General features: G+C 40.3%; 1 protein-coding gene across 1 annotated transcript in view; it reads left to right on the top strand.

Annotated features, from left to right (window-relative positions):
- The window catches only part of kcnk9 (potassium channel, subfamily K, member 9), a 328748-nt gene extending 304003 nt beyond the window's left edge, over positions 1-24745 (top strand). Inside the window, exon 2 of the mRNA XM_028818046.2 lies at positions 23784-24745. Within this exon, the coding sequence (XP_028673879.1) occupies positions 23784-24625 (842 nt within the window). The 3' untranslated portion in view covers positions 24626-24745. The remainder of the gene's footprint in view (positions 1-23783) is intronic.
- Positions 24746-26005: the final 1260 nt, after the last annotated feature.

Genomic DNA, 26005 nt, shown 5'->3' with positions numbered 1-26005 from the left:
GTGTTGTCAGTGAACTTTTGCACGTGGCAGGACTCCCAGTTGTATTGGAAGTCCGATGTATATAGGCTGAACAGGACCGGAGAAAGTACAGTCCCCTGCGGTGCTCCTGTGCTGCTGACCACAATGTCAGACCTGCAGTTCCCGAGACGCACATACTGAGGTCTGTCTGTAAGATAGTCCATGATCCATTCCACCAGGTATGAATTTACTCCCATCTCTGTCAGCTTGTCCCTAAGGAGCAGAGGTTGGATGGTGTTTAAGGCGCCAGAGAAGTCCAGAAACATAATTCTTACTGCACTACTGCCTCTGTCCAAGTGGGAGAGGGATCGGTGTAGCAAGTAGATGATGGCATCCTCCGCTCCCATCTTCTCCTGATGTGCGAACTGCAGAGGGTCGAGAGTGTGGCAGACCTGTGGCCTCAGGTGGTGAAGCAGCAGCCGCTCCATGGTCTTCATCATATGTGACGTCAGAGCGACAGGCTGGAAGTCATTCAGCTCACCAGGATGTGATACCTTCGAGACTGGGGTGATGCAAGATGTATTCCAAAGCATCAGGACTCTCCCCTGTTCCAGGCTCAGGTTGAAGATGCACTGTAGAGGACTCCCCATCTCCAACGCATAGGCCTTCAGCAGTCGTGGCAATACTCCATCTGGATCCACTGCTTTGCTGGTACGAAGTCTCTGGTGGGTTACCCCCAGATTTATACTGAAGTCTGCTGTTGTCCAGTCATTGTTTTTCTACACATCATTCAATATTTTCCCACATATTTTCTGGAGCAAAATCTTCAAACACATCAGCTTGTGCTTTCTTTGGGAATTTTCTGCTGTTCCACATGAGCTCATCTTTCTCCACTACATAAGGAAGGAAGCCCAGCAGCCTCTTGTCTGTGCTACTCTACCATACTGACCTGATGCATTGGCCCTTCACCAGCCTTGCTATTACCTGGCTAAGGGCTGCACTTCTAATTTGCTGAAATACACGTGTGATGAACTTCACTATGTTGAGTGCTCTGTCCAGGGAAAGTGTTGTCTGGAAGACTTCTAAAAACTTCAGCATACCATTCTGAACGACACCTTTCTGCTCAGAGTTTTGATCACAGGAGTGTCAATCAACCAAGCATATGCTCTACTGAAGTAAACTGTAGATACTGTATAAATCTGTGTACAGCAAAGTTTCTCCCACTAACTTTGCTTTGCATAACACAACAGCCATCAAAGGGTGAAGCACCACTACTCTATCAATTCATTATGGACTACAGTCTTTGAATGTTATAATTAACTGAAATATTACAAATGCTTCCCTTGAGGCAGCTCAGGTCAGGGTGGCAGTCTGGCTGGATTGTTAGATTGGATCTAAACATCAAAAGCATAGCCACTGAATGTCCATTGTCCTTCAAATGTTTAGCTCTTAACTGATAACAAATCCCATCTTATCCTACTTATACTGGTCCTTTTTTAAGTGATCTGATCTGACTGAGCTACAGACTCATTGAGTTCTCTTTCCTAGACAGTCATTCTTGTGAGAGATTTAATATCTACTTTGATATTCCTACATATAACCCATATACTTCAAATTATGCTATATGCTCACGGCTCTTTGCTAGCATTTTGTGTTTTTCTTATTCCAATTTAGACCTTTGTGATTCATGTATCAATCTAGTATTTATTATTTGATGCTTGATATTCATTTCTATCCAGAATTACTGATCATTTTCTGTGCTGTTATTACAATACAATACAATACAATACAGTTTATTTTTGTATAGCCCAAAATCACACAGGAAGTGCCGCAATGGGCTTTAACAGGCCCTGCCTCTTGACAGACCCCCAGCCTTGACTCTCTAAGAAGACAAGGAAAAACTCCCAAAAAAACCTTGTAGGGAAAAATAGAAGAGACCTTGGGAAAGGCAGTTCAAAGAGAGACCCCTTTCCAGGTAGGCTGGGCGTGCAGTGGGTGTCAAAAGAAGGGGGTCAATACAATCTGTTTGTACTGAATTTTTGTAAAGCAGATGGACCACAGGGTTCTTGTCCTGGGTCCACACTGTATGGAATTTGCATGTTCTTGTGTGTGTGGGTTTTCCTCCGGATTCTCCAGTTTCCTCCCACAATCCAAAGACATGCAAGTTCATTAGACTGGAAACACTAAACTGGCCCTAGTGGGATTGTGTTGTATGTGTATCTTCACCCTGCCTTGCTCCCTATGCTTGTCCCTGGATTGTTAGATTGGATCTAAACATCAGAAGTATAGCCACTGAATGGCCATTGTCCATTGAATGTTTAGCTCTTAACTGGTAACTAATCCAGTCTTATCCTATGTATACCATCCTCCACGGTCATCTAATATGCTGCTCTGTATTATGTGCGCTGAGAAAATGGTATAGTATCTTGTAAAGAATTTTGAGCATGGGAAAGGTGCTATATAAATAAAATTCATTATTTATTATAACTGGCCTATTCATCAAACTGCCAAATTTAAGTCGGGCCATATGAAGTCTGAGACTGTCCCATCTGTTTGGAGTGCAAAGAAGGTTGCAGTCATGCACTGGGGCATCAGAACCAATGCAAGGTCCACTCACCTACACACACACACACACACACACACACACGCACGCACGCACACACACACACACACACACACACAGAGAGTCTCTTAAATGGAGATAACAACTCTTGAGATGCTAGTGTAGTAGTTATAGAATAGGATCTTAAACCATATTTATATCCTAATTCAACCTTTGAACTCAGTTTAGGACCACACGCAAGTCAGTTAACCTGTCTTTGCTCCAACTATTAAAAAAAAAAAACGGAAAGAAATAATCGTAATTAAATTGCTTTGGGAAAAGGCATCAGCCAATTATAATAATAATGTGGGAGGAAAACCAGAATACCGAGAGGAAAAAAAAATCAACCAATGCAGAAGCTCCAAATGAACAGAAAAGGATTTGAACCCAAGGAGCCGGATTATCTATTCAGAAGACATTTTCAAATACTTTTGTAAAGGCACAACAAGTCATCCAATATGCCATCTGATGCCAGTTCGGTTTTGTGTCTTTTTCTTTGCTCTCTTTTCTAGAGGCAGGCTTATTTCCAATGCCCACAACATTTTTATGAACTAACTTTCTGAGACTTCTTGTGTGTGGAAATGTCAGTGAATGAGAGCTACACACCAATCACTGCAGAATGCCTTCATATCAGAGTGACTTGGATTAAATAAGAAGAGCATGTGAAGACTCTACGGAGGTTAGACTTAGACGCAGTGTGTAAGGGCAAATTGTACGTCCATTACTTCCCAGACAGCACAGAAAATACCTCAGGGAACACGTTGTTTCTGAAAAATCAGTATGCAGTTTTCTACTGACTGCTATCTTGTCTTTATTCCTTAAGACTCCGTCTCTGAAGAATAGAGATTACAACAGAAGCATTCAGAGCATGACATAGTAACAGGCATATAAAAATACAGATGCTACTGAGATATTTATCGGGGACGATCAATCAGGCAGAAGGAATTTTTCATTTTATAAACAATGCACCATTTTTATAATGACAGTGTGCAAATGGCGGCTATTGTTAGCCATAAATCTGTTACAACTGCTAAACAAAAGCAGTGAGATAATTGGCATTATCTTGCAAGTATTATAGTAAAGAAAATGCCAATGCAGAAATTCTATGGCTTGTCAAACAGTGTTGTCAATCGATCGGCTTTAGAAGCAGCTTTGACAGTCGGCTTTGGAAGAGCGAATCTGAAAGACAAAGACTCGTAATGTTTTTGGACTAAAAAAAGAATTAGTGGGTGGTAAAATTAAAATTTAAATGACACTGGTGCAGAAACTGCTGACAGAAACAGCATGCTGTGGGTGGCATACGATGAGAAATTAGAGTTAAATCTGGCCACAATACACAGTAGCAGTGCCACCTCCTGTCATGATGTAACAGCTTGAAGTTGATGCACAAGTTACCTTTCAGCCCCCACAGACATCTTCGATGGCTCACATCACTATTAAAAGTGCAATCTCCGTTTCATTTCACCCCTAAGCCGAATAATACCCTCAGTGGCATGTGATAATTGAACCCATTTGAAACAATTACCAGTGGAGATAGCCCAACGTTTGTCTACAGACTGGGCTCACTTTGCCAGCATTAGACTGTTGATTTATTATTTTTTAAAGCTTTTGATTCTTTGGCAAATCTTACCATATGACTCTAACAGCATGAAAATTATGCTGTTGACAGCAACTAACAAGAAAACATTTGGTGCGGCCTTCTGCACCCTTTAGAGTGATTAAATACAGTATGTAGAGCAATTTGATGATAGTTATAGAGGAGGCAGACGCTGAATAGCACTTTTGTGGAATGAGTTCGCAGTGACTCCAAGTGGTGAATAATTGTGCCCTGATTTAGTCCTTTTTTCTATTTTGATTCTAAACTAGTCAGAAATATGTAAAATAACTTGTAGACTCATTATAATTTTTTCTTAAAAGGCAACCCATAAATGTGTAGTAAAACACACTTTGAATAAAAGAAGAGTAATGCTTCTTTAAATCGGTGTGAAAGTCTTCCTGTTTCAAAAGACTAAAGATTAATAGGCATAAAACTCAAACACAGTACACCAAAGCAGAGATTCTGTAAGGAAACATGAAAAACAAGAACAAAAAACCTTTTTAGATAAGAAAAGGCTTTCCTTAAATAGATGAATGGTCTATGCAAATTGCTTGTGTGGGAGTGACAGAGCGCAGTGTACATAAAGTGAAGAATTTATATTGCAGGCTTCATAAAATACACTTCAGCACAGTATACATCTGAAAGTTTACTGAATGTGCTATTATTTCACCTTTAACGTATTGGCACAGTCGGCGGTGTCTTTCAGCGTTGCCATAAATTGTTGGGTCAGGAGTTTTTTTTTGACTGTCATAAGCCATTTGGAAAATGGATGCTATGTGTGATGAGTGAACGTGTTTTTGTGAGGTTAATTTATCAGCCGGCATATGTAAAGGGAGTCACGACCAAAGGAGAAGGCGTGTAATAGACTTACATAAATAAACAGGCCGTACAACCTATCAAACGCACCTTGATGTTAAGCTGTTTAAGGCTAATGCTTTTGAATTATACAGCATATCAAACTCAATGCCCTCATGAAAGCGTAACAAACTGCGACATACAATAGCTAAGTGTAGGTAGTATGGCAACTGCGCTTTAGCTATTATCATCCTACGCATACTGTATGTGTAATGATCTGGTAATGTGTAATCATCCAGTAATCACTCTCTGTGAGCATGTACTGTATCAAAGTATCTTGCTACTGCTTTATCTTCTAATGATAACTTCAGAGCATTACTGAATATCAACATGATGGCTGATGTGTGGGTTTCAGGATAAGGAAGCTTCTGTCAAGCTCCAGTTTAACTTTCAAAAGATGACTTTCACCAAACATTCATGTGATTATTGAAGTGTTGTAAGGGAAACATTTGGAACATGCCATGGGGCTGCTCTCAGTAAGCCCCAAGCAAACCTAGTCAGAGGGAGAGGTGAATGCTGTTGCCCGTTAACTCTCACTTTGCATGGCGGTGTTGGATGATCACTTAGAGCTCAGCAGGATGTAATACTGTTATGGTGGTGCTCCTTTTCAGCCAAATTAAGTAATGTATAATCTTTTGAGACAAAATAATAATAATATTTAGAGAATAGTGCATAGTGTACATAGCAGATATGGCACAGTGGCTTTGATATTTAAACTATAAGGCTGCCAATTCAATTCCCTGCACTGCCAGTGTGCCACATATGAAAAAAAAATGCTTCTTCACTTTTAAAAATATCAGTTAAATGACAGAATATTCTAATCCACTTAATCTAATTAAGGTCTTGGCACCTACCCAGCAGCACTGAAAGCATGGCTGGAATACGCATTAGTGAGGCCAGCATGGGGCGCTTTCCTTCTGGTCTGTGTGAGGATCCCAATACCCCAGTGAAGTGACAGGGACACTGTGCTGTAAATATGGTGCCGTCCCTTGGAATGATGCGTAAAACTGAGGTTTTGTCTCTCTGTGGTAATTAAAGGTCCCTGGGCATCTTTCGAAAAGAGTGGGGTTTATCCTGATGTCCTGCATGATTTGCCCATCACGGCCCTGTCTGTTCTGGCCCCCTAATCATCCCCTTTCTCTAATTGGTTCTCTCTCTCACCTCTTCACCACTTAATAGCTAATGTGTGGGGAGCATACTTGCACAATAATGGCTGCCATCATATCATCCACGTGAGTGTACACTTTGGTGGTGGTTGAAGTGGTTCCCCTCTGTCTATGTAAAGCATTTTGAGTAGCAAGAAATGCACTATATAAATGTAATTAATTATTATTATTATTATTATTATTATTATTATTATTATTATTATACACACACTCTAAAACTAGCATATATGTTGTTAGGGATATGACTGAATAAGATAAAACTCCACACAACAACGATTCAGAGCCAGGATACTGGATGTGTGAGTCAGCAGCATTAACACCTGCATCACTGTTCTGCAAACTAGCTAAATAAGTTAAAATATTTGCAGCGTATTACTACATTACTTTTGTTCCAGTGATTGATTCATGTTTTAAATTTTGTGGTAAACTGGTGGATAAATTCTACAAATGCTTTGCTCCATGAATATACAGTTTTATATACAGTATCAGTCCATCCATGTCAACAAGACAAAAAGTGGATCGACTCTTAGGGCTTAAGCGAAGGTTTTTGTAAAGGGGGTTCACGAGGATAAAGTTTCATCCTGCAGGGTACTCTGATCACAGAAGAGCACATCCTTGTGGTGGCCTTGGAACTTACAGGCAGTCAACTGGAAGTGATGGGGTCAACTGCCCTCACTGTGCATCTTCTCAGCACTGTGAAGGAAAGGGAAGAGGACATACAGTCATTAGCACCAGTGCCTCCTCTGCATACCTTAGATGAGCTCAGAGGATGACCCTCTGATGCATATGCATGACAATGCATGTATATATATATATATATATATATATATATATATATATATATATATATATATATATATATAAATCATTCATTGCAACTTAAACATCCATTTGCAAATGATGACATCTCAAAGTTAATATCATCCCTGTAAAACATTTTTTTTTCAAATATTTTTGGTGATTATGGTAGACAGCTTCAAGCTGAACACAAATATATTTTAGATTGACTGTATCACATAGAAATTTGGAAAAACATGAAATGAACTTTTATTGAATGTAGTGTGTTTTACTCACATTATGATGCTGATCCATTGCATTTGTTCAATTACCGTATATACTTGTACTAACGAAATACCCGTGCTTCACAGCAGAGAAAAGTGTGTTAAAGATGTTATGTTAAAGAAAAGGAAACATTTTAAAAATAATGTAACATGATTGTCAATGTAATTGTCCTAGGCTTATTTTAGTATTGAGAGTAAATTTGATGATTGTAACGAAAAGGCAGGAGTCACCAGCAGGAAGACGTGAAGGAAGGTGAACAATAACAGGCTTAAAATGGTGGAGTAAAGAAGAAGAGAGTAGTGAACATGACGAACAGCTGAGGAAAATAAGGAAGCGAGTGAGGAGGCACATGAGCACAGGATGTTGTTAATGTATATAGGCAGGGAGCCCACCACATGGTAGGTGCTTTGACAGCGGCCATGCGGAAAAAGGAAGGGGGCCCTTGTGCTTCTCTGCTGTGAAATAAATCGTCTATTAATGGAAATAAAGAATAAAACTGCCAAAAGGAGAGCTCAGTTCTGAAAGTTCCTTATGGCGTAATGGTGAGAACTGCCAAAAAGAAGACGTTATTTTCAAAAGTTTGTTACGGGGCACGGCGCGAAATGAAACATACTTAACGTTTGTAAGTACAGTATAAAGTATGAGCATGGGAAATTTGGGTTTCCTACATATATTGGAAGTCTCAGAAATAGTGAGGAGGGGTTTCCCCTATCTGTAGTTTAGGGGGTACATCCGTTTCCCCCCCTTTGGTGTTGCAATAGGACATGAAACATACCTAAGTTTTGTAAGAACACTGCAACGAATGAGCACGTGAAATTTCAGCTTCCCCCTTATATGGAAAGTGGGAGAATTAGTGATGAGTCAGTGAGGGCTTTGCCTTTTATATGTATAGTGTCATGCTTGGGTCACAGAATTGCACAGAAACACAGGAGATTGAAGAGACAGGAACTTTATTCAAACACTTCAAACAAACATGTCTCTTTCAGAAGTAAAACGAGCTCTGTATGTAGTTAGCTCTCAATTAAAAGAATCGACAAACATCATAGGGGTGCACAATGTTGCACAATGGGAGTGGGACCCCCAAAAGGAGCAGAGGATGTCTGGGGGAGGAGGGGTCTTCTAGGGGTGCATTCAGCCCCCCTGTTCACAATAGATATAAATCGGGTCTTGAAACTCGAAAAGTCAATCATACAATCAGACCCCAACTTATACTCCCATTCAAAAATATGACGCTTGATTTTTTACTTTTTTTACATCTTCTTGCTTCCTCCAATCTCACACCAGTTTCTCAAAGGCAGTGAATTTTATTGCAGCAGCGCAATTACCAATTTCTTTCACCACTTCAATGACTTTTAATTTAAAACCAGCTTCATATTTTCTTCTGATCGAACGCTCCGTCATAGATAAGGGATGTTCTTAAGATAAAGGTGTATGAGGGTGTGAGATACAAATAACACAAAACAGTGCAAACGTCACTTCGGAATAGTTCGGGTATTACCGTGTGGTCACGTAGGCACAATGCATTGAAAAAAAAGGCCATGCGCTCCGTGGTTACTCTCTCAGGTGGGAGTTAACATATTATAATCTCTTGGATCAATAACATGAGTTTTCTGCATTCGACTTATACGACCATCATTATAAAATACCAGAAATTATACGGTAAAATCAAGCTCTGACTTATACGTGGTAGAACTTATCCATGAGTATATACGGTAAGCTAAAATATTTTGCTGCACGTATCATTGACTGCACCAAGATTAGCAGGAAAGAAATCCAAGTATGAATGCAGAAAATGAATCTCTAGTGACATGTTGTACTACAGCTGGATGTAGTTTGATGCTCCATAGCTGCCAAGAAAATCCTCAGTGAGATCTTTGAATGCCTTCCATGCAATTTTCTGTGACTCCTTTGAACTGCTCATCATTGGTGATGTGTCTTATTTGTGGTCCAACAAAAATCCATCCTTAATTTTTGCATGAGTGATTCATTTAGATATCTATCTTATATTGAAATCTTTCACCTTTCTTGCAAATCACTTTCACAAAATTTTTCATCACTCCAAGTTTAATATGAAGTGGAGGCAAAAATATTTTTGTTGGGTTGACACTTGGTCCAAGTGCCACACTTACAGAACGGCCAGTTCTTTCTAATATAATAAGGCCTGTTTTATATGGCTATTCCATTCACAATACTTGGTAGTAGTTGCAGTGCCACTACTTTTACATCACCACAGATGCTACAGCAGTAGTTGCTGTGCCGAATATGCCATACCAGCACTAGCTTTTTTGTTGCCATAGGCAAAAGTGTAAATGTCGCACCCAAACCACAAATTCTTGAAGGCAATTGCCTTAAATATCATTGCAGACTGAAGAGCATTTTGATCCCTTTGGGGTTTTGCACAAGTCGCACACAAATGTTGGAACAAAGAGATGGGACGGGGACCCTATTGGATATCCACACACCTCATACATGAAGGTTAGATTGAATAGAGAGAGTGTGGTGGGGAGGGTCGTGCCATAGATCAACCGAAGTCACCCACCCCTGACATCAACGGCTATGTTTTCTATAGTTGTAAAAATGCTCAGTGACATTCATGTCTCTGGTGACTCTTCTTATGAAGTCAGTAGACAGATTGGGAGAGCATGGGGGGGTCATGAGGTCGCTGGAAAGGGGTGTGTGGTGCTCCTGATATCTATGCAAATGGATGACGGTCCAATCTTTAGAGTCCTGGTGCTTCCTGTTTTGCTATATGGTTGCAAGACATAGACGCTATCTAGTAACCTGAGACAAAGACTGCATTCCTTTGGTACTGTGTCTCTCCGGAGAATCCTTGGGTACTGTTGGTTTGACTTTGTGTCAAATGAGTGGTTGCTCATGGAGTCCCGAATGAGGACCTGTATTATGAGGGAGTGTCAGTTACGGCTCTACGGCCATGTGGTGCGATTCCTTGAGGGTGATCCGGCTCACAGGATTCTCATTGTTCAGGACCCGAGTGGCTGGACCAGGCCATGGGGACGCCCATGTAACACCTGGCTGCAGCTGATAGAGAGACATTTATGCAGGGTGGGACTGGACTGTATGTCTGCCCGGGGGTTGCCAGGATCCAGAGCTGTTTCGTCGTGTGGTGGGTGCAGCAATGCGGTGTACCAGTGCACACTCCACAACCTGACCTGACCTGTAAAAATGCTCAAACCTTTGATACTGTAGATGACTGCTTAGTTCATCTCTATGGTACAGTCGGCCCTGTGTATAAGTATATTTATAATATGAGAGGAAAACACAGAAAAGGTGATTGCAATAAAAGGGTGTGTGATAGAAAACTTTAAAGGTGATTTTTGTGCCTGGTAGCACAAAATCCATAAGATACACCCAAATGTGTTCAGGATTCAAAATCATCGTTGTCCAGTGTTATTCGTCTTACTGTATTTTATTCTATCTAATAAACTGTATCCATATCTAAAATATGTTTGCAATTGCAGAAGGCTTAAAAATCTTCAACATATCAAGATCCCTAAATTGCCATTGGGAGTTTGTACTTTTTATCTAACAAGAACTCCACATAGTATTGGAACTGCCTTGACCACCAGAATGTTGTAGCCAAGCAGACTGGGAAAATGTCTTCCATATTTAAACTTATGTACCAAATCATTTTCAAGAGTTGCAGAACACTGAAGCCTATCTGTCAGCACAGCATACACAGGGAGAACATGAAAATAAACCCAAGACAGTTATAGGGCACAGGGCTTGAACCCAGGACAACTGGTCTTTGAGACAGCAGCACTAACTATGGTCTCATCTTTAGCAGTTGCTCTATGTTGGCATCCAGTATTCTTGTTTCACTGCTGTTCTGAACTACTTGTGTTTTACTGTTTGACACAGTTTCCCAGTTTTAAATAAAACTCAAATGAGCAATAAAGTATTTAACAAATTAGCTACACTATATTGCCATCTTTCACTAGTTGAATTCTATTTTGGGTACATTAAGGGACAAGTGACACATGATTTGGAAATATGGATACAGGCCTGTTATTATTTGTACTATGCATGAGTCAAGAAAAGCATGACTAAATGAAGAGAAAACTCAACGGTGGCCTTTTATTATCAAGTCTTACATTTTCAGGCTTTCTAGAATGTAGGATTTCACTGTCTTCATATTATAGTGAGTCAGACAATTGACATTCATCTCTGCATTGTTTTAAGATAAAAATGAAAGCCTCTTTTCTTTATTTTTCAATTATTCTCAGTTAGCTATTCTCAGCTAATCATGCCAATTTGGATTAAAGTAGCCAAAGAAGCTGTAAATATTTTCCAAAGGGCTTCCATTTCGACTTTAATATTTTCACGCTCAATATAATGAATCCAGTTAAACAAACTTGAAGAGCTTTGGGATATGGAAGAAAACTGGAAATATATTCTTAAAAATAAAGATGCCAGAGTGGGTCTTCAAAGCAATGCCAAAGGGGAACCATTTTTGGTTTCCAAAAGACCCATCCATTTTTCTCACTACTCAAACCATTTACATGAACAGAGGGGAACCACTTTGACCACCACCATTGTGTGGGTGATGTGATGGCACCCATCATTGCACTACTACGCTGTGGTAGAGGTGAGAGTGGTAGTCAGTTAGAGACAGGGGATGATAAAGGGGCCAGAATGGATGAGCTCAAGGTCATGGTAGGATGTTTAGTTAGGACATCAGGATAAAAAAGATACCCAGGTATCTTTAATGATTACAAAGAGACAGGATCCTGGTTTTACGTCTCATCCGAAGGATGACACCATATTTACAGCACTGTGTCTCTGTCACTACTTCAGAGCATTGAGATCCACACACAGACCAGAGGGAAAGGACCCCTGCTGGCCTTACCAACACTTCCTCTAGCAGTAACCCAAGCTTTTCCTAGATGGTCTCCTATCCATGTACCGGCCAGGCCCAAACATGCTTAGCTTCAGGAGGATGGCCTGTTCTGAGGCACAGGTGGTATGGCTGCTGAATTTGTGTATTCATTTCATATCTCAGAACATATGAACATAAGAAATTTGATAAATGAAAGTAGATCGTTTAGTCCATCAAGCTTGTTTCTATAGCTGATAACTAAACTGTCCCAGTACCTTGTCCAGCTACTTCTTAAAGGTTGTCAAGGTTTCTGCTTCAGCTACTGTACATGTTTCAATAGTTTGTTCCAAATCCCCACAATTCTTTGAATTAAGAAGAGCTTCCTGGATTCAGTCCTAAATATGGTTCCCCTATAATTTTCAGTGATATCCTTGAGTATGCGGTTCACTGTTAAGTTGAAAGAATTCTATTGGATCTGCTTTACCAATGCCTTTGAGAATTTAGAAGACCTGGATTAGGTCTCCAGGCAGTCTCCTCTGCTTGAGACTAAACAGGTTTACATCTCTGAGTCTGTCAGAGTAGGTAGGACATGTCCTTAAGTCCTGGGATGCACTTAGTTGATTGTTCCTGCACACCTTCAATTGTTGCTGTGTCTTTCTCATAGTGTGGTGATTGATTTGTATTCCACAATTTATGATATGACCTAACATTTTATTTGCCTTTTTAATTGCTTCTGCAAATTGCTTACTGTAGATGAGGAAAATGTGGCATCAACATAACCCTTGTGGGATATGGCCAGCCATTCATCCCGGCCAATACCCCCAGGCCTCCAGATGGAGCCCTCCCTGTAGTGTGGAAGTGCCCCGAATGCCAGCAGGGAATCATGGACAATGGAGTGTTTATTCACAGCCCTGCTAGATACCATGGGGGCCGCCAGAGGACGCTGCAGGGAGGATTAAGGTCTATTTTCTCTACACCCCGGAAGTACATCCCAGTCACATGGACAAAAGAAATGACGTACTTCCGTGATGAAAAAGAAGAGTTTTGATCTGACCCGGAAGTGCTAGGAAGTCACATGGACTGATGGTTTAGAAGCACTTCCGGGTCAAGGACTACAAAGGACTCTGGGAAAATCCCAGCCGGACGAGCTGAGTTGGGATGAAGGGTGGCAACGCGTCTGGGAGTGGAGGATTATTGTATTGATTATTTTAATTGTGTTTCTTTATGAGTATTGTGGAGTGGAGGGTGCTTTGTGCATTGTATTGTCCTAATAAATTTAGTTATTGGACTTTTATCTGGTGTCTGGCGTCTAATCCGAGGGTTCAAGGGAGCGATAGCGCCCCCTGTCTGTCACACCCTCTAAATCTTTTTCAGATGTTGCTTCCTGTAGGACAGTGTCTCCTTTCTTGTATTTATAAATGATGTTCCTGGTGTCTACATGCACCACTTCTGCACTTTTCTACATTAAACGAAAAGTGTTCACCCAGTTCTGAAGCTTGTCAAGGTCTTTTTGAATTCTTCTTACTGCCTCCTCATTGTCTGACATTCCTCCAACTTTAGTATCAACTGCAAATGATATTCAGCATTTTTACCTTCATATCTCAATAAAAAACAAACTTTCAAATAAAAGTGAAATTTTACCAAGAGCACTGAATAGATCTGCTGTCTCAACCTTCCAGGGAACTGGGCTCACTATTTTGGGCCCTGTGACTGTCTAGTGGAAGTTTGCATCCTATACACTTAAAAATACTAGCTCTTTAATGGCAATTTATGGTTCTATACTGAGTTGTGTGGTTCCTTGTAGAACTATTGCTTGACAAAGCACCATTTCATTCTGGGAAGGGTTCTTTGTGTATGAAATTGATTCTTTAAGCTTTGAAAAACGTCCTGCTATGTAAAATAAAAACCCCAGAATGTTTAATGTATGGTAGGCTACCTAGCAGGACACTAACGGATTAAGAAAACCTGAAATTAGCTTGTGTTCCTGTACTCATGCTGCAAGAGTCCTTTTAAAATCGTGATCCATTGTTATTTCACAAGCAGTTATCATCTATTCATGGCTATTTACTGTATGGAGCCTGTTACGGATCTAAATAAAGACAGTTTCTTTCAGGAACCTTCATGTGGATTAGTGTTCTGGGAACCAAAAATGGTTCCTCTTTGGCATTGCTCTGAAGAACCACTCTGGCATCTTTATTTTTAAGAATGTATTTTCAGTTTTCTTCCACATTTCTAAGCTCTTAAAGTTTGCTTGACTGCATTCTTTATACTGAGTGTGAGTGTATATGTGACTGTGCCCAGCAGCTGACTTCTCAACTGGGATGAGTCCAAGTTTGAGCCTGATGATGCCTGCTTAGGTGTTCCACAACTATATAATGAAAAAAATAGGTTTGGAAAATTAATAGATACTCAATAACACTGTCAAACACAGGTTGCAGCACTTTAGATCATAATTGAGTGGTGTTTCATATGGTAGTAACACTCTGGCACAGTGCAGCCTCATCACTTTCTGAAAGCTGAGTTCATTTCCCCGATTCATTCACTTCACTGTTTGCAGAGTTTGCATGTACTCTGCAGGTCTGTGTGAGATTTCTCTTGGTATTGCTTTTTCCTTCCACATCCCAAAAACTGTGGAGTAGTAATTCTGAGAAAATTAAATAAATGAATAAATATGCAAATAAATAAAAGTACTGTTAAATATGACAAAAAAAAGAAAAAGACCTTGAATTGTAAGCAAGGATAAATACGTGTCACAAAATATATATTTTTTTGTTACTTACATAGTATTCCTCCAAACGCATCAAGAAATATGGCTTGAATTTAAAACTGTCACTTTTACTTGTTAAAGCCGAGAAGGCGGGCACATTTTTTGATTGGTAAATTTGGTACACTGTATTAATCCCTGAGGAAAAATTGTCTTTTCGCATGATATGAATTGTCCAAAGAGTGGACATATGTGCTTTGCTTGACTCTGGAATCCTGTGGCTCATACGTATGCTCAAAGTTGTGACTGTGCATGTCGACTACGAGTGAATGAATGAAGTGGGTGTTTAAATTCTTTAAACTCCTAATTCATCATTAAGAGCCTGCATCTGAAGAGTCTCATATGGAATATGATGGCCATGTGATGGTGCGGGTCCTGCTCCATGCTTCCACTTCTCTTCTGGTCAGATGGGGATGAATCACACTTGTAGCAAGGGGATGGTGTAAAAGTGTGCAAGTGCTTTTATTAAAAACAAATCCAAAACAGTGTCCAAATAAATAGTTCAGTGCTTCAAAACTCCATAAATAAATAATCCATAAAAACAAGGTGATAGTTGTGGAGGTTAAAATCCAAAGTAAATAAATCCTTTAAAAACGAGGTTAAAATGCAACAGACTGGAAACAGTCCCTTTAAATGTCCTTGCCTTCTTCCTTCTAACTTGTGGCTCACCTGCTTATCCCAATGGGTTTTGCAACAGGGGAGTCATCCTACCTGCAGCTACGACTGACCTTCTCCTGGTCCAGTTGCTTTCCGTCCCCTGGCTCCATACGGCTACTTTGCCAGACCGAGACTTGGGTTCCACATCGGCCACAGAGTTCACTCTGAAGCTCACTCTCCAAAGCTGGCTTAACTCCTGCCTGCCTTCCACAGCCTTACATGGCGAGTCGTCCACACTGCCGGTTATTCCAGCTCCTCAAAACTGCTCAGCAGGAGTGACCGCTTCTTTCTGCCCCTACCCACCGAGTGTCGGCCACATACTCCTCTTTAGGGGGTTTTTTCTTTCTGCCTTCACCAGTGAACCCCATTCACTCACTCTCTTGCACCGGCTCTCCATGTCTCTAGCCTTCTCTCTTAACCTCTGTCCTTCTGTTTGTCCTTTTTTTTCCCTCTGCACTCGTGCTTTTCCTGATTATAATGGGGGGTGGCACAGGTGTGACAATTAGCAGTTCCTGGCATCAATTACGGACCTGGGTGATCCCGCACCTGTGTTCTTCAGTGTGGAAATGCCCACGCCTGCATTGCGCCCGGAAACCGCTTTGGCCACACTACCATACCCCCTCCTTAAGCTGCAAGTGCGGTGATTATTTAAAAAACTGGCCATCAGTTAAGAGCTGCAGACCCGCTATATCACAGGCCAAAGGTTTAAGTCCTCAGTACCGACAATTTACCAATTAAAATATGACACTCGCTAGAGCTCACCCTTTTAGCTTTGAGGAGTGAAAATGACAATTCTAAATTCAAGGCATATTTTACTGAAATAAAAAACTGAAGCAATGATTATATAAATTCATAAAGCGATGTTACAAAAATATTTATTTCAATCCACAAAAAATACATTTCGAGACATATTTAATTATTTATAGTCACATTAAATGTTGTTATTATTTCTTCATTGTCACATTTCACAGTACTCTTATTTATTTACATATTTATCTGTTTACTTTTTTGCCGAAACATTACTTCCATAAAAACATGAATCTCAGATTCTTAATAGCCTTACTGCGGTTGACTCATTTTTTATCCTGATTTGGTGTCAGGAATGGCTTCTCCTCTTTGTGTTCATGTAGATGACGTAGATTGCTCATAAAGGTGATAGATGGATTATTTCCTGATGCCATTTTAAAGCTTAGACTTTAGTGAAAAACTAAAGACCTCCCAATATCACAACTGTTCATAAAATAAGATCTTTCTCTTGTAGAATAGATTTTACATAATACAGCTAAGTCTTCATGGTTTGATGATGAAGTAGTAGATGCCAATGCTTCCCACCTCTAGGCACATGGATTCAGTATGCACAAACTGTGTACATTATCCCCAAGTCAGTGTGTGTTTTCTCCAGATATTATGGTTCCTTCTGACATTATAACAGAAGTGCATGTTGGGGTCATTGACATCAGATAGAAAGCACAAACTGGGTGTAATGTGAACCAGCAGGGTGCACCTTCCACCGCTAGCCAACAAAAACAGGCAGAGACACCAGCTCCGTCCAACAAAAGCCCCTTTATTTAGAAAAAGGAATCCAGAGCAGTCTCCAAGGACTGATACCGACAGTCACAAGCACTATAATAAACACTCTCCCTTTCCTTTACACTCTTGCAGCCTCCTTCATTCTCCTCACCTCTTAAGTGAGCTTCATCCTCCTCCTTCCGACTCAGGCTTGTCTCTGGCTCCTTTTTAAGCCGCACCCAGAAGCATTCCAGGTGACTCATTACAGAGGTCTTGAATTACTCCCTGGTGTGGCAGAAACCCAACATAGGGCTCTGCAGTTCCCACAGCTCCCCCTGGCAGCATCCACGGAACCCAACAGGGCTGTACTGACAAATAGTAATTCCCATACTGCCCTGTGGGAATCTGAGGTGCCGTGGCTGCCAAGTAATAGTTTGAGGAAGAAAATGCCCTTCAAAAGCTTTGCCCCATGTCCTTCATTAAAAGTGGCGTCCTGGCCAGGTAAAGACATCGGCTGTCCCTCACAGTAGATAGTCTCTCCTTGTTCGTGCTATGGGTGTTTCCCCCATGTCATGTTTTTCTTCAAAGCTGATGATACATTACACTACTTCTATTTTGTTAAGGGTAAATTTCTCACAAACATTAAGAAGTTTTTCTTTACACAGTGAACTACAGACATTTGGAATAAACTACAGAGTAGTGTTGTGGACAGTAGGACTTTAAGGACTTTCTCGTTTTGGAAGAATTAAGTGGAAAGGACTGGTGAGCTTGGTTGGCCTGAATGGCCTGTTCTCATTTAGATTGTTCTAATGTTCTAAAGTTCTAACCAGAGGGGATAGCATACTCTGTCAAAGATTTGAAGTCATAAGTGTTGCCAAATGGGCTTCTACAGAGCACTGAAATAAGGGTCTGAATACTAATGCGAAAGAGAGATTTCAGCTTTTGAGTTTTAATACATTTTTGAACACTTGTTTTCACCAGGGCGGCACGGTGGTGCAGTGGGTAACGCTGCTGCCTCGCAGTTGGGAGACCTGAAGACCTGGGTTCACTTCCCGGGTCCTCCCTGCGTGGAGTTTGCATGTTCTCCCCATGTCTGCGTGGGTTTCCTCCGGGTGCTCCGGTTTCCTCCCACAGTCTAAAGACATGCTGGTTAGGTGGATTGGCGATTCTAAATTGGCCCTAGTGTGTGCTTGGTTTGTGTGTGTCCTGTGGTGGGTTGGCACCCTGCCCGGGATTGGTTCCTGCCTTGTGCCCTGTGTTGGCTGGGATTGGCTCCAGCAGACCCCTGTGTTCGGATTCAGCGGGTTGGAAAATGGATGGATGGATGGATGTTTTCACCATATGGGTTACTGAGGGTAGATTGTTGGATAAAAAATGTCAAATTTACACATTTAAAATTAAATCTACAGCCCAATAAAGTACGTAGAAAGTGAAAAGGCCTGAATACTTTCTGAATCCACTGTAAGTTACCACAGCTAGCCCACAAAAAATGGTGGTGAAGTGGGATGGGGTCTCAAAATAGTTTTTGTGCTTAGGACCCCAAAAAAGCTAGTAGTGTCCCTTGTAAGAAGAATGGACAAATAATTGGGCCCCTAACTGGATATATTGCGCCACAGATTTATGTTACTAAAATAATAACGGACAAGAAAGAAAATGCAATAAAAGATGTACACATCAACATAGAGATTTATTACAGATTCAATTCTAACTGCAAATGAACAACATGAGTACTTCCCTGAAATCTACAGTGGTGCGCCTTACGAAAATGTGAATTACAAATCAAGTTTTCTTTATAAATTATTAGTTGAGTTTTCCTAATTCTGTGGAGTTTTTTTGTTATATATTACAGCCATTTTTCATTTCAAATTTTTAAGAAAAGTAAAACGGTGGTTTGCTAGACTCAGCAACTTCATCCACGGCTCGTTTTCATTTTACAGAAACACACAGATACACTAATGGCATAAAGCCAGGCTACAACCAAACATTGAAAAGAGTCTCTAATTAAGCTAAAAGCTTCCTGGGCTCCAAGCTCCATTCTCTGTGTCAATAATTCCAGCATTCTCACCCTGTCAAAAAAAAAAAAGTAGATTGAACACCTTAAACTTTTGAGGCCATAATAAGATAAATTGGATGTCTCATTTGTTTGTCAGGGACCTATTCCAAATTCATGTGGGCAGCCATGGAAGGCTTTTTAATTTAAATGTTTTAGTGAAATTAAATGTTGGGATGTTTGTAAACAATCTGGAGTGATTTTTAAAGGTATAGCATAGCAGCGGTAGTTTCTGTTTATATATGGAATTGGCAGGCCATTCAGATCAGGCTGAGAAAGGCCCTCATGAGCTGCTATGCCAAGTCTCTTATTGAACATGCCATTTATTTCTCATTTCCTGGGGATAATGACACTGCACATGGTATTTTCCTCTTTAAAGATATCAAATAAGCTACCAAAGAATCTTTTTGGATATTTCAGATGTCTATTATGAGCTCTTGGCTTGATAATGGCAGTGCTCCCATCCTACATGCAGACATGGTGTGATGTCCACCTTGTGTTTGCATGTTCTCCTTGTGTTCACGATGGTTTCAGTGTTGTTGATCAATGCGACTGAGTGTAGGAATGTATCCTGTGGTGAAGAGACCTCTCGTTCAGCGATGTTTTGTTCCATTATATGCTCTGTTAAAGCCGACCAGGGAAAAGCTTTCACAAAAGACAGACTAAAGTTTTTTTTTTCCTTTAATACTGTTTGAATTGGCTGGACTCTGTTCCATAAGAATGGCTTATTGTTATTAAAATATCACAGACAGAAATATGTTTAAACACAAAAATATGTCACTATTAGAAATGAATCCATGACAGCACATAAGAGCTTGAAAATAAAATAAACGTGGTATATAGGACCTGTGATAGACTGGCACCACCTGCACCTTGATATCCTGTCTTGTCCCTGATGCTGATTTTGAAAATGTCAATGTTTGGTTTGAGAATATTATATTATATTATATTATATTATATTATATTATATTATATTATATTATATTATATTATAGTGGTGCCTGTGGTTTACGAACATAATCCATTCCTGAAGTCTGTTTGTGAACCAACTTGTTCATAGTCCAAAGCAATTTTTTCCATAAGAATGTACTGAAATGTAATTAATTGGTTCCCAAGCCCACCTAACCCTATTTTTTTTATTATTTTTTGTTTTTTTATAGTAAAAAATCTGAAAAAAAAGACATAGAAATATAAAAAGCCTTCATAATATGAAAATAAAAACAAAGAAATGGGTGGGTTTTCAGAGTGATAGACGAGCAACAGCTTCACTCTGAAGTCCCCACTTGCATTCGCGCACAACAAAAGGGTGAGCCTGTCCAATGCCTTCTCCTCCTGTGTGATGTATGTCCTCTTCGACTTCTTCAAAAACAAGCCTGTCTCGTCACAATTAAACACTTGATTGGAAGATACCATTCCTCATCCACAAACTTGCTGAACGTTTTCATGAACGCTTCCGCAGCTGCCTTGTCTGAACTTGCAGCCTCACCATGCCTTACCACACTATGAATACCACTTCTGAGTTTGAAGTTTTCAAACCACCTTCTACTTGCTTTAAACTCTTCAAGTTCAACACTCATACTGGGGGTTTTACCCTTCAAATCACTGTACAATTGCATTGCTTTCTCGCAGATCATTGCCTCACTAATGCTATCATCAGTCATCTTTATTTCATTAATGTACAGTAAGAACTAGTATGTACAGTACTGCGCGCACATCTGACTGAGATTGAAGAGTGAGAGAGAGTGGAGAGGATGCTTGGCTAGCGGGAATTTTGTTTGTCAATCAAAATTTGTTTGTTAACCACGGGAATGTTTTTACAAAATGTTTGGGCATGAACCGATTTGTTTGTGAACAGGGGGGGTTCATGACCCGCAGACATGACTGTTTAATATAATATAATATAATATAATATAATATAATATAATATAATATAATATAATATAATATAATATAGGGCGGCACGGTGGCGCAGTGGGTAGCGCTGCTGCCTCGCAGTTGGGAGACCTGGGGACCCGGGTTCGCTTCCCGGGTCCTCCCTGCGTGGAGTTTGCATGTTCTCCCCGTGTCTGCGTGGGTTTCCTCCGGGCACTCCGGTTTCCTCCCACAGTCCAAAGACATGCAGGTTAGGTGGACTGGCGATTCTAAATTGGCCCTAGTGTGTGCTTGGTGTTTGTGTGTGTCCTGTGGTGGGTTGGCACCCTGCCCGGGATTGTTTCCTGCCTTGTGCCCTGTGTTGGCTGGGATTGGCTCCAGCAGACCCCCGTGACCCTGTGTTCGGATTCAGCGGGTTGGAAAATGGATGGATGGATAATATAATATAATATAATATAATATAATATAATATAATATAATATAATATAATATATTTAGACCCCTTCTGTATACTTTATTGTACTGTAGATTTAACTTTAAATAAAAATATATTGCCCATCATTCTATACTCAATGACCCATAATGGCAAAATGAAAACACGATTTCAGAAAGGTTTGCAAATTTATTAAACGCTGAAATTTTTATACATAATCAGACCCTTTGCGGTATCACTTCAAATTGTGCTCAAGTGCATTCTCCTGGAGATGTTTCTAGTGCTTGATTTTACTCCACCTGTGGCAAATTGAATTGACTGGACATCATTTAGAAAGGCACACATCTGTGTATTTAACGTTCCACAATTCCTTCTGCATGTCAGGACATAAACTAAGTCATGAAGACTAAGGAACTATCTGCAGACCGTGGTAATAAAATTGTGGTGAAGCATAAATTAGGGCAAGGGGATAAAAGCTTTGAGTGTTCCCAGGAGCATACTGGCCTCGATAATCGTGAAATGGGAAAAGTTTGGGACCATCTCCTCTTACAGTTCACTGTCTGGCCAAACTAAGTTACTGGCAAGAAGGTCCTTAGTCAGGGAGGTAACCAAGGACTCAGTCGTCACTTTAACAGAGCATCAGAAGTCCAAAGCTGAGATGGGAGTACCTTTAACAAGGATGACCATCTCGGCAGGCATTTATGGTGGCTATGGCTGTTCTGTGCCGCTTGGGGACTATCTGGAAATCCAACAGCATTGCCCTACCAACTAAAATTCACCTTTTGAATTCAATTGAAATTCCTACTGCTATCTATGCCAGTGAAACGTCGAAGGTGACTGCAACCATTGTGAAATGTCTGAACATATTCTAGCAACTGTTCCTCTGGCAGATCCTTTATCTCATACCGTGACCACATCAGAAATGAAGATGTATATTTTCAAATCACCACTTGCCCTCTAGCTGATATTGTCACTGAACGCCATTATTGATTCACAGGCCACATTCTACACCTGCCCCCAGAACATCTACCAGCACACCTTTCTTGAAGACCATTGTGTAGGCCTTGGCTGCTGATTGGGCTCAATGGAGATCGCCTGGCACCTAATGTATCACTCAGAACAGGATGAGCTAAGTCTAAGTCTATGTAAGGCTGGTGAAAGCCACTCCTGCAATTAAGGTATATGCCAATTTGAAGAATTTGGAGAGCATGAAAAAAGAATTTCTCTGCTCTGAAATGTCAAAAATGGAACTCTTTGGGCAAAATGGCAAGCTCTATGTCTGGCAAAGACCAGGCACTGCTCATCACTTGCCTAATACCATCACTACGGTGAAGCATGGTGGCGAAAGCATCATGCTACGGAGGTGCTTCTCAGCAGCAGGGACAGGGAGACTAGTCAGAACTGAAAGAGGCATGAATACTGCCAAATACAGAGAGGACCTTGAAGAAAACCTGCTTCAGAGTGCACAATTCCTCAGGCCAGGTGATGATTTAAAGTTGGCACCACAATTACCTGTTCACATTACGCTCACCCTCTGTTCCACCTTTTCAGGCTATGCCCACTGGAGCCCCATGGTAGACCCGGCCACCAGGCACTGCCTGAGGGTTACTTCTCCCAGGCCTGTCTCTAGGAAGAGACCCCAGTAACCCCATACTGGGCGGATACTCTTTTTATTTTTATAGAGCTGCATTATATCATATTATTTTATACTAGCTGACCCCCATGGCTGCATCTACGTAGTAGTGAAACAGAACTAACTTTAAAAATCAATAGATGTTGGCACTGTATCTGATGTGCATGTATAAAACATACGTAGCTCTGATCTCTCTCTCAAAAACGTCAAATGTTACTCCTTAACAATCTGTAGATGATAATGTCTGCTGAACAAACAGGTATAGCTAACTAAGTGGAGGCAAGGTACGCTCCAACACGTGGGAGAGGTAGACCGACTCGATTGGAGGCTGGGGTGTGAGAGAGGAGGGCCCCTCCCCTTGGCCTGCTGCGTTTCTCTTGGATTCGCGGAAATAAATCAGTACTGCTAGCGAACTATGATACTTAGCGCGATGACAGAAGTTGCAAAATCAACTGGAGTGTTCAAGCAAATTATAGAAAAAAACCCAATCTAAATCCGTTAAGTAGTTATCTTGTGAAACAGACAGACAGACGTTGAATTTTATATATATATATATTATATTATATTAGGATTGGTGTCTTTCTTCCACACAGCCTGGAAATTTTTATTCAGAAAATGAAAAAATGAATGAATAAATGAATGAAAATAAATATATAAGTAAAAAAACAGCTAATTCATACAGTAAATAAATCATAGAACAGTCCATTGTTCCATATTTGCCCGATGTAATTTCGTCTTTGAGGTACAGAAGCTCATTTTCTTCTTCCTTCTCTTTGTTTTCTCTGCAGGCTATGGGCATGCTGCTCCAGGAACTGATGCTGGGAAAGCCTTCTGCATGTTCTACGCCGTGCTAGGAATTCCTCTAACCCTAGTGATGTTCCAAAGCCTTGGGGAACGCATGAACACCTTTGTCAAATATCTCCTCAAGAGAATTAAAAAGTGTTGTGGCATGAGGAGCACGGAGGTTTCAATGGAGAATATGGTGACGGTGGGGTTCTTCTCATGTATCGGCACTCTCTGTATTGGAGCCGCAGCTTTCTCGCACTGTGAAGACTGGAGTTTCTTCCAGTCTTACTATTATTGCTTCATTACATTGACTACTATAGGATTTGGGGATTTTGTGGCTCTACAGAACAACAAAGCTCTGCAAAAGAAACCCTTATATGTGGCCTTTAGCTTCATGTATATTCTAGTGGGCTTGACGGTCATTGGAGCCTTCCTCAATCTTGTTGTGCTTCGTTTTCTTACCATGAACAGTGAAGACGAGAGAAGGGATGCTGAGGAGAGAGCATCCTTAGCAGGAAACCGTAACAGTATGATTATCCACATCCAGGAGGACTCGCAGCATGGCCGACAGCGCTACAAAGCAGAAGTAACGGATCTCCAATCTGTCTGCTCCTGCATGTGCTACAGGTCCCATGAGTTTACTAGCCGGGTGGTTTCCCACCAGAACTCCTTCAGTTCACAGCTGAACCCCCAGTACTTTCACTCTGTCTCATATAAGATTGAGGAAATTTCACCAAGCACCTTGAAAAACAGCCTTTTTCCTTCACCTATTAGTTCGGTCTCCCCAGGCCTCCACAGCTTCACTGACAACCATCGCCTCATGAAAAGGAGGAAATCCATTTGAGAATATCACTCTTTCCTTTTTTGGACTCTCTCCAACAAGTTCCCACCTCCATTACTTAGCAAACATTGGTTCAGTTTTGCGTTCTGTCTCCTCAAACTATGTTTGGGTGATGGAATGATAGACTCAACTTGAAAGAAAGCTATCCATATTGAATCTGGAGGAAACTCAAGCATGAAGCATGGATAATTATTCCCCCAGATGAACAATATAAGTCTGATAGCAAAATACGCCTTACCTTAAACCATTTACTCTGCACCCTTTTCCCAGTGGGTTAGAATAACAAATATTATCCTTGGTACCAAACCAAAAGTTGCACAGTTAGCTTGTGAGAAACTGTAGGGGCATATTATAATTAATATTGCAAATGGGACTTTGCCCGTTTAACCTTAACTTGAAAAAAAAAAATCGCAGTTATGTGCGGTTTTATTATTGAGTGCCATGGATAGACGAGGAAAAAAAATAAAGCATCAGGTATTATTTTTTATAAGCAATTATATTTAGACAAAGGAAACTGGTTGCTTTGATGTTAAAGTTAATAATAAAAAAAAGATTTAAAACCAAAATCTTGCTGATCAGAGCATGCGCATAAAGAACAGTTATATAATGGGTGTGCCATGGTTACTTGATTTCATTTTTATTTTCTTTTTCTATAAGCAGGTTACATATATAAATATATATATATATATATATAAATATAGATATATCTGTCTATTTTTGTTTGGCTTAGGATTGTGTACAATTTGGAGAGAGAAATGGGAGCAGTAAAGGAGAATTTACTTTAGCTTGCCAGTTTAAAAAAAAAGGTAATAAATGCATGCACTTTGTAAAACTGGTATGCATAATTGAGTAAGAAAAAAAAAGTAAATCTAATAAAATATTAAAAAGCAAATAATCTTGAAATGAATTTTAAGTCTTAAGGAAAATTTACTTTGCCATTGTGATTCTTAGTTCTTTATTTTCTTTTGGTTTTCCAAATGGTGAGGATAAAAGTTGAAAGATTTTTTCATAAGGTTTACACCACCATTTTCTCTCAGGTATGGGATTGTAGGTTTAATGACTGACAGAAATATTTTAAAATCAGGAATTTGTTTTGAACATAATTAATAGTTCCACTAATATTTTCAAGTCCCTACGTTAACCAACAGTGCATTTTTATTTTCTTCACGCATCAGTTAAAGAGATCAAGACAAGGTCATGCAATTGAATATTTCATCATCATCATCCTCATCATATAACAAAAACATTCTGTGCAAATAAAACGCATGCAAATCTAAGTATATGCAAGGTGTGACCAGAAGGGTGTCTTTAAAACGCAGCACTGTAGCAAGTTGCAACACGTTTGCCAACTCATCTAGACATAGTAACAGACAAATCACCTGT

This window comes from Erpetoichthys calabaricus, chromosome 13 (assembly GCF_900747795.2).
Source record: "Erpetoichthys calabaricus chromosome 13, fErpCal1.3, whole genome shotgun sequence".
Classification (NCBI taxonomy): domain Eukaryota; kingdom Metazoa; phylum Chordata; class Cladistia; order Polypteriformes; family Polypteridae; genus Erpetoichthys; species Erpetoichthys calabaricus.
This window is presented reverse-complemented; position numbering and strand designations above follow the sequence as displayed.